General features: G+C 43.2%; 1 protein-coding gene across 1 annotated transcript in view; it reads left to right on the top strand.

Annotated features, from left to right (window-relative positions):
• Nucleotides 1-18,338, top strand: part of myo6a (myosin VIa) — a 112,022-nt gene that overhangs the window by 8,915 nt on the left and 84,769 nt on the right. The window contains exons 2-5 of the mRNA XM_056404565.1: nt 9,695-9,829; nt 15,001-15,070; nt 15,632-15,705; nt 17,792-17,921. Of these exons, the coding sequence (XP_056260540.1) occupies nt 9,713-9,829; nt 15,001-15,070; nt 15,632-15,705; nt 17,792-17,921 (391 nt within the window). The 5' untranslated portion in view covers nt 9,695-9,712. The remainder of the gene's footprint in view (nt 1-9,694; nt 9,830-15,000; nt 15,071-15,631; nt 15,706-17,791; nt 17,922-18,338) is intronic.

The following is an 18,338-nucleotide window of genomic DNA, read 5'->3' as shown; positions in this document are numbered from 1 at the left end:
GACCGTCAGTTGTAAACCATCGTAGTGAGGATAGATAGATAGACAGATATTGAATTTACTATAAAGGTAAGACAAGGAAAAGCGTGGATTTTTCAAATTTGAGAAGCTTAAACATTGACTTAAACAATTAATAATTTACCAAAGTGGTTGCAGATTAATTATCTGTCGATCAGCCGGTTAATAGACTAATCATTGCAGCTCTGGTGAGGATGTTGTGGACAGTTCTTATTGCTTCAAAAGGCTGTTTGAAGTTTAAGGTTGAGGATATAATTAGGTTTAGGCTGAGGCTAAGAGCTGGGGTTAGGATTTTAATTGGAATGGTTCAGGTTTTGCATTTTGCAATAAGAGTACTCACAAGTATAGAAAGGTGTGTGTGTGTGTGTGTGTGTGTGTGTGTGTGTGTGTGTGTGTGTGTGTGTGTTTTGGGAGGGCCAGGTTAATTTCTGCCTCAGTGAAAGGACTCACCTGCACGTGTTCCGCTCCTCTGACAAACCCTGTTGTGGCGAGTCTGTGCTGTGGGTGTGGTCGCCGCAGGTGAATCGCCGGGCAACAAAGAATGCTGGGTAACATTCATGAGAAGATTCCTGACACAACAGGGAGGTTTCAAAGGAAATTTAAGTGGCTAAAGGTTGAATTATATCCGTGAGTGACGGTGAATAGGGTTCCCACCTAGCACAGGAACTGACTTACAGCTCAGTAGATGATATGTTTCCCATTATCAGACCATATTTCGCTTTTATTATTTTTATTATTGTTATTTGAATTGTTGATCCATAAGAAAATATATTTGTGGTTGTAAAAACCAAAAGCTCTCCTCTCTCAGGCTTCTCTCTGCAGCTCTAGTAACAACAGGTCTGTGAGCCAATCAGAAGAGAGGAGGCTCTGAGCCTCTTTTCTGATTGGCTGACTGTTTTCTGAGTGATTTCTGCTTTGTTGTGACATCACAAAGTTCCAGAAGTCCTGACGGCTGGTTTTAAGGCTCAGTTTCGTAGTCCGTTTTAATTTAGTTTAAACTGGTTTCACATTACAGCTGCAACTAACAATTATTTTCATTATCCTGCTCGTGATTAATGATTATTTCTTTTCTCAATAAAATGTCAGTAAATAGTGAAATATGCCTTTTATAATTTCCTGTAGCTCATGGCGATGCCTTCAAACGTCTTGTTTTGTCCGACCAACCGCACAGATCCCAACGAGATTCAGTTTAAAATCATGTGACAAAAGAAAAGTATCAAATTCTCACATTTAAGAAGCTGAAACCAGAAACTATTTGACATTTCTGCTTTTAAAAAAAAAAAAGAATAGTTTCTATCGACAGACTAATTGATTAATCGACTAATTGTTGCTGCTCTAGTTCATAATTGATCAGAGCGTCCTCTACCAAACATTTGAACGTCTGAGCTCTCGGATGTCATGAACTGAAGGTGTAATGACATAAGATCATCACTTTACATTTTAGACCTTTAACCATTTGAATTGTCTGGTTTCTACATCCGCCTTACCATTAAAAGAGAGTCACGATGCAGCTGAGGAGGAGGAGGAGGAAGAGGAGGAGGAGGAAGCATGAGGCTCGTTAACAGAAAATAGAACCATTATGACATCTTGTGTAAAGATAACCAACATGTAGGCCAGCAGCTGTTCAAAGGTCACGAGCGCTGTCAGAGGAGGAAACAAGATATTCATCTCAGACACTAACGAGTCTCAATCTTCTGCACAGTGAGAGAATAAACGATCAGATCAGACTGAGGCCGGCGGCTGCTGTTAATTATCCCCCAGCGAATCAAATAATAACAAACCCAGCTGAAGAAGTCCGATATCTAACGAGGCGTCATTACTCCAGATCGCAGAGTAAAGGATGTGTTTGTGAACAGGCTGCTTTTACTGGCTGATACTCGTCACTCTTTTTCTGGCCTCTGGTGTTTTATTTGGTGTGTTTTTTTATTATATTTGTCCATCTTTTCAACCATACATGAAATAAATAATATTTATGGATGATAAAGTTGATCTTAAACCTGAACTTTAACTTGATAGATTTATAAAAAGTGCTTAATATTAAGTTTTATGTCGCCGTCCGACTCATTCTGGTGGACGTGATATCTCAGAAACACCTTGATGGAACTTCTTCAAATTCGGCAAAAACATTCACTCGGACTCAAGGACGAACTGAGTAGATTTTGAGGGTCAAAGGTGAAAGGTCAGCGTGACCTCACATTAGCTGTAACTTACAAATGGTTAATATTTAACATGACTCTGGATAAACAGGGATGTGACCTGAAACTAGTCTGAGGGGCGGAGGGATACGACCATGAGGAGGTGATTCTAGTTAACAATATTGTAAGATCCGACACATTACAACTAAACAACGGTCAAACCTGACCTGTGATTGGACAGCTGTATGTAGCAGTAGTTCTGGAGTGAACAGTGTTGTAAAGTAAATGTGTTGACTGTAGAGCAGGCTGAAGTCTGTGGACTGTTGCTCTGTTATTGTCGATCTGCCCTCGGGGGGGTTTTGTCTGCGAACACATCACAGTCTCTCTGTTCACCACGTGACCCGATGAACGCCGATGAGAGCCCCGACACAGAACCAACAATCAGCTGTTTGTCAGCAGAGGAGTGGGTCGGCACACATAACTGCAGGCCGATTCACACAGAGCTGCTGCTTCTTCTTCTTCTTCTGCTGCTGCTGCTTTGAAATGTGTCGTCCCCTCAAACTCACAAAGCGACAGATGCTGCAACTCAAGCATCCAAACCAAACACAGTTTGTTTTCATTACTGCCCTGATCTCCAGCACGTTGTCTCATTTTAAGGCTTTAAGGATTTTCTGTTAAAGAGACCGTCCACCCTGACACACTTCAGCTCTGCTGCGTGCTCATGTAGCTGCACGTCTGGTTTGTTTGCTGACTGTTTCCTGTCCGGTTTACAACACAACGTCACGCCAAGTCCAGATATTTGCGGCGGCTCCGGTGAAGTGTTGATGTTTCATAAACATCAGAAGAAGGTGCAGGAGCCCCTTTCTCCATCAGAGACGTCACGTTGCATCAACCTTTTAAAGGCTAACTCCATCGGTCATTTTGCTGTGGAAGCAGATGTGTGTCGTCGTCTCAGGCTCTCACAGTGTGCATCATGGTTCTTCCCCCCTCCCCCCTTCATTCTTGACCGTCCCTTTTAAAATCCGCCTCATGGAAGCGGCGCTGTAACCAGGGTTCAAGAAACCAGATCATGAGTCCAAATTCCCGTATCTCCTGCGTCGCTGAGAGAAATCCATCTTAGAGATTTGTCACGATATAAAAGAAAAGAAAGATCTGACAACATGCAGTGAAATGATTTAAATTCAGTTGATTAAGAATATTTTCGTTGTCTTTTAAAATGTCAGAAAATCGTGTTTTACCAGAACAACTGCTGTAAATCCAAAGATATTCCACCTTCAATGACATGACACAGAGACGAGGAACTTATCTGACACTTGAGAATATTTGGTAAATTTCCTTGATGCAGTAAATGACTTAAACAAACAGAACGACACTCAGTGGAGCAAACTGTGCCAAGTCTTAGATCTTGACTCTTGACTTCGTCTCGACCTCCTTTTAGTCTGAGTCTGACCATGAACCCACATGTTCGGCGTGTTTCACTTGGCTTGTGTTTGGCCTCGGTGGTCTCCACCACGGCCCTGCTGCTCAGTAATGGATGTTGAACAAGTGTGTGTTTAGCTTTTAAATGTGGCACAGTGAGGTGAAATTAACCAGGAGCAAAAAAGAAAATACCACAAAGAGCACGTCGACGAGCTGCCAGCGTGACGGCATCCCAAAAATATCTCCCCAGCTCAGTTTGAGTCCGGCCTAATAAAGAGGCAGAGGAGTGAGAGCGCCACAGTTTAAACAGACTCAGCTGAGCAGATGAATCAAACATTGTTCCCATCGTGGGAAAATTTACATGAACTGATGCTCATCGTCCTCGCGTTCACACTGCTGCAGCGCCGGTGCGCCGAGGCAGCCGCAGACGGGACAGTTTAGCTTTGACAACTTTTCTGTTCGCACCAGTGACTCACATTCACCGACTGTCAGCAGTTATTCTGCGTCTTAGAGGAATCAGTGCATGTGCATGAAAACACTGGCTGATCTGTGAAGAGATTCGTTCACATGAACCTTGTATACGTGAGTGATTCTGCCCCTTTGTCAGAAAGATTAACACACTCAACCATTTCAACATGACGTTTCGCGGCAGAGCAAACAACTGGCAGCTACTGTAACATCTGTATGTTTGAATATGTAAACTCTCTGTAACCAAATACTGGACGCCTCAGTCGACGCAGTCGCAGCGCCGTGCGGGACAGGTGTGTCTTTCACGCACAGGGGGAAGAAAAATAGAACAAAAATCCTCTCTGCGTCGTTTGTTTGCATATGAGGCAAATCCCGACACGGTGAGGGTGTTTTTATTGAGAAGTCAAACTCGGTTTATTCAGTTAAGTTGCTAATTGTGTCAGAATTAGCAGATTTACGTTTCACCGCATCTGTTTGAATTTTGCTGAAGTTTAAATTATTTGTGCAGAGCTGGCGCCTTCGATTCATTTACACGTTCATCAGATCTTCTGTCAGTTAACACCTGATCATACATCAGTTCACCAGCTTCCTCCCCACAAAGCAGGATGAAGCTAAAAGCCATCTACAGTTACATGAAGGCAGGAGGCACTCAAACGTTTATTTGCCACTTAGAGGCAGCGCAACAATCTGTCAACACATTAACATATTTAATATTTTAATAATTACAGCATCCTTTATTTATTCATCACATCACACACATCACCAAACAAGTACGTTACAGAAAATACAGAGTACAGTTAGTTTAGAAACATTATTAATTAAAAATGAACCTTTAAGGACATGAGGCGCTTTAAAAGCTCCATGTTTCTTCTTCTTCTGTGTTTTATTTGAAGTGTTGATCCATAAGAAGATATAAAAACCCATCTCAGTGTAGTTTTACATCTCCTCTCTCAGGCTTCTCTCTGGAGCTCTAGTAACAACAGGTCGGTGAGCCAATCAGAAGAGAGGAGGCTCTGAGCCTCTGGTGACTGCTTCGTTGTGACATCACAAAGTTCCAGAAGTCCTGACGGCTGGTTTTAAGGCTCAGTTTCTGAATACAGGCTGTGTGCATTTCTCTGTGGACTGAGGCTTTGATACTTTCACAGTATTAATATAGAAGCTAGAGCTGATCTATAATCACAGATTAATCGCAGACCCTTTAAAGCTGACGCTCAGAGCGTTTGTGCTGGTCGCCCCTTGAGGCGCTTTTTTCTCTCTCCAGATGTTGAAAAGGTGTGAAAGCATCTGTCTCTCTGAAAAATAAAAACTACATCAGTCAGAGATTTGTAGCCTCATCACATCTGGTCGTACAGGAAGCGCTGAGCGTCTGTGGCGTTTATCTGATCGGTTTGAGTTGATATGTGAGGATGAGACACAGAAGTGACTCGTGTAAATAGTGAATGGTATTTTATATTGAGTGGCGATTATTCACACGTGTGCTTGTTGTAATCCTGACGCTGACACAGCTGCAGTGAATAAGTTGCTTTCTGCTGAAGTGAAAGTGGTTAAAAAAGACTTATTTCCTCAGGTTGTTGGTGTGAATTCACTCGACTGTTTAACCAAAGCAAAAAGAACAAATTCATCCAGTTTATTTGTCTTTTTTCTCCCTCCAGTTATTATCTCCATTCAGGGCAAAATCCTCAAACCAATTTAAAACAGAAACCACCATTAGCATAAAGCCTCTGTGTGTGTGTGTGTGTGTGTGTGTGTGTGTGTGTGTTTGCAGCGTCTCTCACACTCCGATGGCTGCTCTGGGAATCATCAGCAGATATTCACTTCTCAGCTCCGTTTGCGTCTTTAATTTTTCACCTGACTGAGGACGTTAATGGAAACGATGTTCCAGAGGACGCGGACAGATCCTTACGTTGGCTGCGAAGCTCAAATTGCTCAGAGGATTTTAATATTTAGGCCAGTGGCTGGAAATAGATTAGTCCTGTACCCTTTTAGTTTAAGGCTTTGGTGGGAAAAAAAAAGAAAAGCATTAATGTGATGATGAGCTGCAGTCGAGGCTCGCTGCTGCTGCTGTCTGGGTCTCTGGGACCTGTCGCCTCTGCAGCTGCAGGGTTTTAAGTTTGTCGGTGAAACCAGAAATTATTGGGTGAGACTTTGAATTCAGTGTCAGTCTGATGTTAAATTTAGAGTGAGGTTGGTTTTTAAAGTTTAAACTCAGACTTGAAGTTTACGTTGGGGGTGATGCGTGAAGACTGCACACAGTCATACGCATCACTGCATCTTGCCTCAGTGAAGTTATATGCAAATGTACAAGCAGATTAAAAGGAAGGAATGGCACCTGCTTATTACAAATACTTTCTTAGGCCTATTAAGTTATTAAATTTGTATTATTTTATAATGCAGCTTTTGTTTTCTGTATTTTTCCCTTTCATTTGTTCTGGTTGTTATTTCTTGTCGTCTGCAGCCAAACAGAAAGAAGAAGTTTAAAGTTTAAAGTCAGAAATTCACAGTTGATAAAATAGTTCATCATTAGTAGATAAGAAAGCAATTAATGTTTTATTATTAATAATCTTTCAATTCAATCAAACTGTGTCACTCAGTTATGTAAATTAGGGCAGAAACAATAAGGCGCTCAACAGGAAAATGAATTGATAACCATTCTGATAATAAACGGATATTAGTGTTAATGTTCCACCTGTTTAATGAGAAACACCAAATAATCTCTGGCTCCAGCTTCTCACGTGTGAAGACTTTTATATTTTGGATTTTGACAATCGGAAAAAAACAGACATTTGAAGATGAGACCTCAGACTAGTTTCAGATCACATCCCTGTTCATCCACAGTCACAGAAAGTATGAACCAGTGACCTTTGACCTTTAACCACCAAAGTCTAATCAGTTCAAATGTGAAGGGATTCTCTTGTAGAGTTCTTTCTGAGGTTTGACCCCCAAAATCATCAATGAGTGGAACAACCCACATTATAACCCCGGTGATACTTTCATCTTCCATCCATGCAAGAGTTTTTATTGGTGTTGCTCAACCCGGTTTAACAGCGCAGGAGGTGGTTGCATCACTTCCTGTGTGCTGGTCGATGCTCAGTGCATCGGTGGCGGCCTGTGTGGGCTGCAGAGTGTTTGCAGCAGGTTTGATCTTGTCTTTTCATAACTCACGCAGCTGCAGTCAGACTGTATCAAACCCTCTTGATGCGACTGAACTTACTCATTGTTCTGGAGAAATGCTCTCGCTGCTGCTGCAGTTTCAGAGAAGAGCGTTCCCCTGTGGGAGTTTGAAATGTTTGTATTAACCTGCTGCACGACACTGTGCCCGGCTGCGTGCGTGAGTTTAGTGCTGTGATGGGAAGCAACTAAAGACCAGGCTCTGGCTAGTATCGAATATATCAACATAGATTTGACTCACAGCCGTGATGAAGCAGAATCTGACCTGTCTCCGACCTGCTGCCTGGCACTCAGCAGCCAGAGGACAGATTCAGCAGGGCAGAGTCTCTCTCCTTGAATGGCTCCCTCTTATATCACAGAGAAATGCAGTCTGGTGCTTTGTTCCCTGGGGACATTTTACAGCCGGGACAATAAGTCACCAGCAACCTTTGGTCTGGATTCAGTCGTCCCACCTTCAGGCTTCAGACTCTTTGAATCGGGCTGAAGCTCCACGGAGTTCAGGCCCTTTTTCTTCTGCTTATTCAGGAGGGATAATGTCTTTCACTTTTATCTGCACGAGACGGTTTGAAGACGAACTGGGAAATTAAAGTGTAAAGTGTAATGGAACGTAATGCAGAGTTTTGCAGAATCGTCCAACATGAATGTTCTGTTAGACAAACTAAAACTAACTTTTCTCGCTCCTTTCTGTCTTTTTTTAAAAAACAGCTCTCAGCTTGTAGTTGTATTATTAAAAGTAGCGTTCCCGCCTCACGCTCGTATCCCTCCGCCACTCACATTAGCTTTCATCATCTAAAATAACATCTTGATGAAGAACAGTGATTACAGCAGGAAGCAGCTTCAGCGCGTTGCTCGGGGTTACCTGACGAACACACTGTTTGAACCTGTGACCTTTTAGCTCCCGGGCGGCGTCTCTGACCTCCACGCAGAATCATGTCGTCAGGTTGGTTTCTGCTCTCACGGACACAACTGCGCTCCGAGAGTCTGATGAGGAGATCAGACCTGTTATCCTCCGGCTCCAGGACCGACTCCGACAAAGGAGACGATTGTTCTCCGCTGATAATGACTTAATTCCCTTAATTGATTTTGGGAGCCTCTCAGCGTCTCAGTCGGATAGTGCAGCGACTGTGGAGGGAATTATTTTAAGTTCCCATAGAACACTTGCTCTTATTGAGTTTGCAGCTTGGCAGGAAGCCAGCGTGTGGTGGGGGGGTGGGGTGGGGGGGCTGCTGCATGTTGTCATTCGCTTCACAGCTGTGTGGATAGAAACTGTAAGACAGCGCTTGGCTCAGTGTCTCAGATCTTATTGGCAGGCTGCCCCCCCCCCCCCCCCCCCCCCCGACTCATTCACATTAAGGGGTCAGGACGCTCCGAGCCGGCGATAAACTTACTCCTCCAGTATTGGATTAATGCTTAAAGCTGATTGAGTTAGAGTAGGTGAGGAGTAAGACATGATGACGGCGTCACATGATCTGTCAGCTGTAAACACTCAGTCACAGTGTCTGTGGTCGGGGTGGGGTGGGGTGGGGGGGTGGGGGGGTTTGTCTTCTTCTCTCCCTCCGGCTGCTTCTTGATGGAAATAAACAGGAAAGTGGATGTTAATGAACTGCAGCCACACGCTGATCGATCGGTCCGGACTGAAATATCTCAACGACCGTTTGATGGATTCTAATGAAAGTTTGGTGAATGAATCCTAATGACATCACGATCCCCTGATTAAACCAGGGTGACCTGATTGTCCCTGCAGCGCCACCATCAGGTCAAAATCTCAGTTTGTTTAATACTTTATAGTTTTTGACCAAACACCTGCAACAGTAAAAAACTTTCCCATAAACCTCAGCTGCACTCGGTGGTTTTAGTCAATAATGACTTTAGGCTCCGACCGACTTTCCACTCTACCTTCACATGTGACAAATCAAACATAAAAGATCTATTTATTTATCTGACATAATAAACTTAAACATAATATAATTATATATTGTTTAAAAAAACAACTAACACATAAAGTACAACAATAGAAATATATTATTAAAAAATCCTGTGATAATATTGTATTTGTTAAAAATGCAAATATCAGTGAAATAAGAAGTTTTTAATTCTATTAATAAACAGCCATTAAATATTTATTGTGGGATCACCAGGAGACAAAAACATGCCAGGGCTGAAAAAATAATATTTTACTTCGTTTCATTCAAAATTCAATTCATCTGGAACAAAGAGTCAAAAGTTTAAAACAAGTAGAAACAACTGGATTTTCATGGAGCGTCTTTCCTGCAGTGACGTTCAGTGGATCATGGCATCAACAAAAGTGAGTGTAGGCCTGTGATTGGTGCTTCTCTGCCATGATGTGAGGTCACAGCAACAAGTGCCTTGAAGTTCAGTTCATGAACAACCACCTGAATGTGTCAGAAAACACACCCCTGACTGTGTGTGTGTGTGTGTGTGTGTGTGTGTGTGTGTGTGTGTGTGTGTGTGTGTGTCATGTTTTCCAGAGCCTGCAGAGCGGTGCGATGGAGGATGGGAAGCCGGTGTGGGCGCCCCACCCAGCGGACGGGTTCCAGCTGGGCACCATAGTGGACATCGGAGCCGACAGCCTCACCATCGAGCCTCTCAAACAGAGGGGAAAGGTGAGCGAGCGGCGGCGGCGTCACAGATCCAGCAGCTGGATCTCTTCACACGTCTCGTTTGAGAAACACAAACCGTCAGTCACACTGATGTCGAGTGTAAAATGGGAGAATTGAGTTGTGGAGACATTTGTTCCATCATTTCCGCGTCAACACAGAGTTATTTCATGTTGTTTTTCCACCTTCATCCCCGACAAATCAGCTTTTCACAATAGCACAATTGTACCCATGAGCCTCGGCGGCTGTTGCTGCGGCGATGATGTCGGCCAGGAGCATGACATTAGAGTTAAAGTGTGCAGAGAGCTGATGTGTTTCTGTGACAGTGACTCCTGGTAAATGTTTCAGCTGAATGTCGTATCTGAAACAGTTCATTAGTCTGTGTAGTCGACTCAAAGTATCCCACAATGCACTGTTTTTGTAACGTTTATATTTATGATATTTTGATGCACTTTTCATCCAGGAAGTAGAAATGAGGTGAATAACCTTTAATGACGGTTCTGGCTGTTGTTTGTCTTGTGTTTGAGAGGGAGAGAAGACGGAGATATTCTGTAGAAGTATTTCAGCCAGATCACATTCTTCAATCAATATATATTACAGGCTAAAGCTTTAGTACATTATCGTCTAATGTGAACGTCTTTGGAAAGATTTAGCTCGACCTGACCTTCGTTCACCTGCCGCTTAGATGTGAAGTGAGTTTCCAGGTGTTGGGGCCGTGATTTAATGCGTCACTTATCCTCAGGAGGAAAAGGCCTGAGTTCCTGAAGCAGTGAAAGCATCACTCACTGTGTGACTCACCTGCAGACGCTGCGGTTTACAGCCGGCAGGTGTAATGTGCTGGAGTGCCGAGTCGATCAGAGCTGCCTGACGTCGAGTGGCTCCCGTTCACCGTTAATTCACTCTCCCCGCCGGATCAGCTGCCGCGTCGCCCTCTGAGAGGCTTTTAGTGTCACAGAGAGAGCCCGTCACCGTGGTAACCCATAAAGCTATGCGTCCGCAGTGGTAATCTCTCCCCCGGAAGGCCTCTGAGACTGAGTGTTCCCTTTCAAACAGCCTCCTCGCTAATTTCTGTTTACTGTCAGTCTATAAAACACAGGCCTGTCACCGGCTAATGGGAACACAGATCTCAGTGTGAGTGTGTGTGTGTGTGTGTGTGTGTGTGTGTGTGTGTGTGTGTGTGTGTTGTGTGTGTGTGTGTGTGTGTGTGTGTGTGTGTGTGTGTGTGTGTGTGTGTGTGTGGGGAACATTTATTGTGGAAAACTGTTTTTACAAGGTTTTTTGTTGTTGTTTTTAAACAAAAACAGATGTAAAAGTTTCATGTGCTGCTCAGTTTTCTTAAATCTTATAATTTTAATCAAAAATCTTATTCTCCAACTCAAACGTTGACCATTCAACCGTCTAATTGAACAAATAATCATCAGATTCATTGAAATTAGAGATAATCCTTAGTTGCGGCGCAGAAGTATCGCAGCTCGACGATCAGCAGTTTCACATCAGTTATTGCGCAATGATGTGATTTTATGACCCTCCTCCTCGACGCTTCGCCACCACCATCCTCCGTATCCAGGGGCGTTCACTCCACCTGGATACTGATACTGTGACTCTGATCTTTGCACCTCATTCAAATGACGCTGTATAAAGTTAACACGGCCTGTTGGAACTTAAAGGGCCACTCCACACAAACCACGTCTGATAATGGAGTACACAGTACAGTACTCATATGGTGCCTTTATCCAAAATGCTTTACAGTCGGCCTCTCACACACACACACACACACACACACACACACACACACACACACACACACACACACACTGATGGCATGCAGGACAACATGTGGTGAGCCTCTCCGCTCTTCAGATCTCTTGTTCTCTGATGTGAGCTCATGTGCGACACGTGTTCTGCTCTGTACAACAGTGTTTATCCTCTGCAGTACATTAGTATGAGCTGGAACAGACACTCGTGATGTTGGATAAATACATTTTTAATGAACAGCATATTGACTGATCCATCGTCATTTAAAAACTTAAACATTTAGATTCATTTCTTAAAAGAATTGTGCCAAGTTACACGGTGAACACGACATTTTGCAGTTGAACAGTCAACTTGTCAGCGCCCTCTGGTGGATAAACGACGTACTCGACACGGCGTGTCATTGGCGTGGTCGGTTTACTGCTCTTAGCTTTGGTTTGTTATTTGTCCTTTACATCAATGTTTCCATTCGTTCTTCATCCGGATATTAAATCGGGTGAAATATTTCCTCAGGGGAAAAATCGATTTGAAGCCGCGACGCTGAGATTCCTGAGGGTTTCAAATTGACGTCACATGAAACTTTTCACGCCTTCAGATCTGATTTTGCATCTTGAATCTGTGGCAGTTTAGATCTGAACGGATAGAAGTGATTTGCTGGAGCCTTTTTGTTGGTCACGTGATCAGAGAGTTTTGCACTCCAAGAGTTTCCTGGGAGGACGGTTCAGTTCAGGGTAATAATGGTCTTTGTTGGTTGCTGCTGTTCCACAGAAAAACCCTTCAGATCTGTGTCACATACAAGGAACACGAGGAAAAAAACAAAAACAGTGTAACCGCAGCTTTGGAAACATGGAAACTCGTTCTCCTCAGATCCGTTCTCTGAGCCAGTTTCCGGGCGGCAGCGGAGGCCTGTAACAGTCCGGTGTCAGAACAATGTCCGGTCTGTCCCGCTGCGGCCAGTTTGTGCCAGTGTCTGACGATGTGTTCAGTCGCTGGCAGGCCTCCTGGGATTGGACGTCAGGAGAGAGACGGGGAGCATGATACCCTGTCATACTATCAGTCACAATGGCTCAGTCTTTGTCCTGTACTGTGTGTGTGTGTGTGTGTGTGTGTGTGTCTCTGAGGGGCGTCCGCAGTCTGATCTGCTTCACTGGTGCTGAGGGAGAAAGTGAAGGAGACGAGGCACAAACTGAATGAGAGCTTTAGTTACTTATCCTATAACCCCCGTTCTCTGAGACTCACTCCTTCAGTGAGGAGGCTAGTGCTTCGTGGCTCGGTGGCGTTAGCTCGGGGCGGCCAATGGTGCGTTTGTTGTCAAAGCCTTTTGAAGAGTTTGACTATCCACTGAGAAATTAGCGTTGCTATTTATGTAGCTGACCGGATGTCATCAAACGCACCACCCGTCTCATCAGTAGCTACTCGTTAGCTTCATCCACATTTCCCTCCAAATGTCACTGATTATATTTGACGTAAATCGTAAAAAGAAAAACTGTAACCTGACGCAGCTACGTGACGAGACGTAGACGTCGTGACGCCAAACAGCCAATTAATACAATGATTGTTTATTTACATAGGAGTTGATTTAATATTGAAAACAACACACGACCAGGCTCTGTGGTCGCTTGCAGACAACACTCACTTCAAAACATGATGCTTTAACAGATTTCCTCGCAGACCACCAGGGGTCGCTTGCAGACCGCTCTTTGAGAAACGCTGCTTTAGATGTTTATTATTATTCATCACATAACAACATCAGGAGGCGTCTGATTGGTTCTAAATTCATTCTGCAGCGAGTCATAAAGAAGTATCTGCAGAGACGAGAGGAACAAGGAGTCCGGCAGTGGTGAAAGGGTTAACAGTGTTTAGCTTCTTTTTCTCTCAGATTATTGGCCTCGTGTCACCTCCATTGACCCCCACCTCCTCCTCCTCCTCCTCCTCCTCCTCCCCCTCCCCCTCCTCCTCCTCCTCCTCCCCCTCCCCCTCCTCCTCCTCCTCCTCCCCCTCCTCCTCCTCCTCCTCCTCCTCCCCCTCCTCCTCCTCCTCCTCCTCCTCCTGCTGTATTTTCTCCTCCAGTCTTCGGTCCAGTTTGGGCTGAGAATGTGGAACATGCCACCGCTGGAAAGAATGAATCGACTGTACGTCACCTTGGCACGGCGGCGCGGCCTTGGCCCGCTGAAGGCCCGCACTGGCTCTTTAATTGGGCAGATTGAATGGGGCCGGCCTTGCAGAGAGCGAGAGAGAGAGAGAGAGAGCAAGAGAGAGAGAGAGACTACAGGAGCTGGCAGTGATTGGCCTACAGATTACAGAAACATGACACCAACACCCCCCACAGGGCTCCTAAACACTGAGGTCACATGCGTCCTCATAAACCCTCAACACGCTCGGTTTCAGCCTGAGGAATGTGGAGGTGGAACAATCCGAGTCAAGTCCTGATTCTTGATTCTTCAACCAACAGTCAGATCCTGTCGACATCTTTAACTTTAGACCAAGAAAAGCATCAAACTCTCACTGAGAACCTGCATCCATCACAGCTGCTTTAAAATCACTCGGACTCTCATCAAGAGAGTTGCAGATTATTTTTCTTTCAATGGACTGATCAAGTATTCGTCTTATCGTTGCAGCTCTAATGTGTAGCACCACCGCAGCCTAACTCACCCTGAATATAACAGTATATGGGATCATGCGGTGACTAAGCGGCGTCCTCCAGGGCTGAGACATGAAGCCGGCACTGAGGTCATCAAACACACTGATGTTGAATAGATGCTGAAACGACGGAGGGATTGATTGTGACAAAGTGCAAAGTAGCATCAAATGAAAATACTCAAGTAAAAGTACAAGTACCTGAAAATTCACACAAGTCAAATACTTTTATCTTTTTTCTTCTGTTTAGCGAGTTGACTGGATGGTTAATAATGCAGAGTGGCGGCTCCCTTCACTCTGATCCTGTTTCCTCCTGCTCGCAAATAATTCATCAGGCCTCGAGTCTCCAGCAGCTGCAGCAGCTGTTTTCAGCCTCTGGAAAGTTGTTTTTTAAACAAAACTCAAACTTAAAATAATGTTTGAACAGAAAGAATTAAACTTCCAAAAAATGGAAAAGAATTAAAAGACAAAAACCTACAAAATAACTGAACTGAACAAGAGTTTTTCTATTTTAAATTTTTATCCTTTTCAAATTTAATACGAAGTTTAAGCAACATTTAACTCGAAGCAGTGACGAACATGAAGGAGTTAAATCATCAGTTACATATTCAAATTCACGTCGTGATTCTGTTCTTCAGTTCTAATAAGGCTGGTCAGATAATCAGCGAATTAAATTCACAAGAAAAATAATAAAGGAGCTATTTGTAAGTTTCGCTATTGCTAATTAGCTAACGTAGCATTAGCATTAAATGATTCATATTTCTTTTCTTTTTTTTTTTTTTTTCCAGACATTTTTGGCTCCAATCAACCAAGTCTTCCCTGCAGAGGACGACGTCAACAAACATGTGGAGGACAACTGTAAGTTTGTTTGTTTTACCATCATTTACCTTCTAATGTTTCTTGACTCTTTCCCACTGATTCATGCCGGTTACTGAAGAAAGTGTGACTCATTACATATACTGTAGATATTAGACATAAACTCCTATAAATCCCCATCTGTCAGTTTAAAGCCTCAGATAGAAACATGAACGTCACAGTTTAAGTTGCTTCGTCCTCGAGAGACGTCGCTCTGAACAAATCCAAAGTTTTCTGCATTTAGTCAGAATAAATCCACTGTTCGTTGCTGTAGCAGAAAAGTTCTCCACTAACAGCTGATAAATCATAAGCAGACCTTTATTTTGATTCCTTACTTCCATTTTTTCTCAATATTGAAGTTTCATTAACAGCTATCTTTATTTTCTACCCGGAGATAAAACTGCACATTTCTCTAAATCAGTGTTAATCACATAGACGAGTTTTTGGTGCCTGTGAAATGAGCTTCAGCCTGTTAGGTCAGACTGGTTTTACAGTAAAGTGTCTTCAAGCAGCTCGTGTGTTTCCTTCATTGCTCCTTGTTTTTGTCCCGTTTGTGTCTCTCAGGTTCTTTAATGTACTTGAATGAAGCCACTCTGCTCAACAACGTCCGTGTGAGATACAGCAAAGACAAGATTTATGTAAGTGTTGACGTGAGGAAGTGAAGTGCTGAAACACTCGTACTGTCCACACTTACTGCACAACGTTCAGAAAGTTCTGCACGTCTCCATGTCTGGACCCAAACACAGATGTCTGCTTCCCCTGTTGTCACCGCTTACTGAACCAGAAGTACAATTAAGAGCATGTAACACACACATACACACACACACACACACACACACACACACACACACACACACACTCACACACGCACACACACACACACACACGCATGCACGCACACATACTCTGCAACATGCAAAACCTGTCTTCTGCACGTTCACTTACAGTCACATAGCTCACACCCACATACTGTAGATAATAGAGATGATAATGTAATGACTGTAGTGAGGAGTTACTGCAAAGATCAATATCAAATCATTTTATTTAAAGATCCCGTCGATCAGATCCTCCTCACATTAATGTACACGTCACAAGGACTAACCTTTACCAGGACTTACCTTAACCAGGACTAACCTAAACCAGGACTAACCTAAACCAGGACTAACCTAAACCAAGACTAACCTTAACCAGGACTAACCTTAACCAGGACTAACCTAAACCAGGACTAACCTAAACCAAGACTAACCTTAACCAGGACTAACCTTAACCAGGATTAACCTAAACCACTAACCTTAACCAGGACTAACCTTGACCAGGACTAACCTAAACCACTAACCTTAACCAGGACTAACCTAAACCAGGACTAACCTTAACCAGGACTAACCTTAACCAGGACTAACCTAAACCACTAACCTAAACCAGGACTAACCTTAACCAGGACTAACCTAAACCACTAACCTAAACCATGACTAACCTAAACCAGGACTAACCTAAACCAGGACTAACCTAGACCAGGACTAACCATAACCAGGACTAACCTAAACCACTAACCTAAACCACTAACCTAAACCAGGACTAAACTTAACCAGGACTAACCTAAACCATGACTAACCTAAACCAGGACTAACCTAGACCAGGACTAACCATAACCAGGACTAACCTAAACCACTAACCTAAACCAGGACTAACCTAAACCAGGACTAACCTAAACCAGGACTCAACCCTCAAACAGATCTGAGGGTGAAAGGAAACCAGGCAGAATGTTCTTAAAATAAACTCTCTCCACAGATTTCATCATTATCTAAAAAGGTTCCCGTGTCCAGACAAGATGTCCTCACTCCGTAAAAATGTCCCGCCTTCTTAAAATACACAATATTCTCCAAAGAGTCACTTTGCAAAAAATCTAAATGTTCTCAGTCTCTAAATGTGTCCCTCAGAAAACATCCTTGTTTTCCAAAATGTCCAGACTTTGTAAATTGTCCTGATTTTCCAAAGAATGTTCTCACTTTTTAAAAATGTTCAGATTTATTCTAAATGTCTCTGTCATGGTCTAAAGCTGAAATCTGTCCTCAGTCGTCTTCCTCTGAAGTGAAGCGGCTGATGTCGGCTGTGGGTCAGACTTAGTGGACACTGACATCTAGTGGCTGAAGCAGGAACTTCTCTCTCTCTCTGCTTTCATAAAGACGTCAAAGTTCAGTTTTTATTGAAACTGTTCAGGGAGGATTTTATGGACTTTTTACTGGATGTAGTTAGTTGTGATGTGGTGTTATATATTAATCTAGGATTTAGTTTGTGCTCTTTAATATAAATGTGGCGGATAAAATATTAGAAGCCTCCAATAAGAGTTTCAACAAAACTGAACATCATGAAGGAGGATTTATTGCAGCACTGTTGTATTAGCTTTAGCAAGGTGTTCCTAATAAAGTGGTGAATATAATAGGATCCTGTGATTCCTCCCAACTGTGCGAGTTAATGAGGCTCGTCTGTGAAGCCACTGAGCAGCACACAAAGCTTTATGAGACACTGAGCTTCAACAGATGGTGGATTTAGACAAAAGATATTTGATGCCTTCCTGCTGTGGGATTCTGGGAAATGTAGGAAAGTCCATGATGCAGGTTTAAAAGTAGAAAATAAATGTTTTTTGTGGCTGCTGCAGATCGTAGGTTTTATCAGCTGATGAATGTTGTTCCTAAATGATTTCTTCTTCTTCTTCTTCTCCTCCAGACGTTTGTAGCCAACATCCTGATCGCAGTGAACCCGTATTATGACATCCCAAAGCTTTACTCGCCGGAGACCATCAAGCAGTACCGGGGCCGGTCTCTGGGCACGCTGCCGCCGCACGTGTACGCCATCGGTGAGTGAAACGTATCCGCCGTGCTGTGTGGGAGGGGCACTGTGTTATTGATTAGATCATATACGGTAGAAACAGCAGGTTCAGGTTCACTGATCCCGCTGATTGCTTGCTTTTCTTCTTCTACGTTCTCTCGGATGTGTTGTGATCATTTTATTTTGAAGGAAACAAGTGTGTTTTTCTGACTGATAATTTTCACATCTGTTATTTAGCTTCAGACATTTTAAGACTTAATTTCTTCCCCTCTGTCCCTCGAGGAGGTTTAGGGAAAAGAACACAGTTATTAGAAAAATGCAATAAAGTAAAGAAGAACTTTGACAAATACAAAAAAGAAAAAGTTGTGTTCTTTAAGTCTTTTTAACTTTTTGATATTTTAAGTTTTGAATATTTTTACAAATTGAATTAATCTGATGCGACTGT

Source organism: Seriola aureovittata, chromosome 19 (assembly GCF_021018895.1).
Source record: "Seriola aureovittata isolate HTS-2021-v1 ecotype China chromosome 19, ASM2101889v1, whole genome shotgun sequence".
Classification (NCBI taxonomy): Eukaryota; Metazoa; Chordata; class Actinopteri; order Carangiformes; family Carangidae; genus Seriola; species Seriola aureovittata.
Note: the sequence above shows the minus strand (reverse complement) of the source record. Positions and strands in the feature narration are given on the sequence as shown.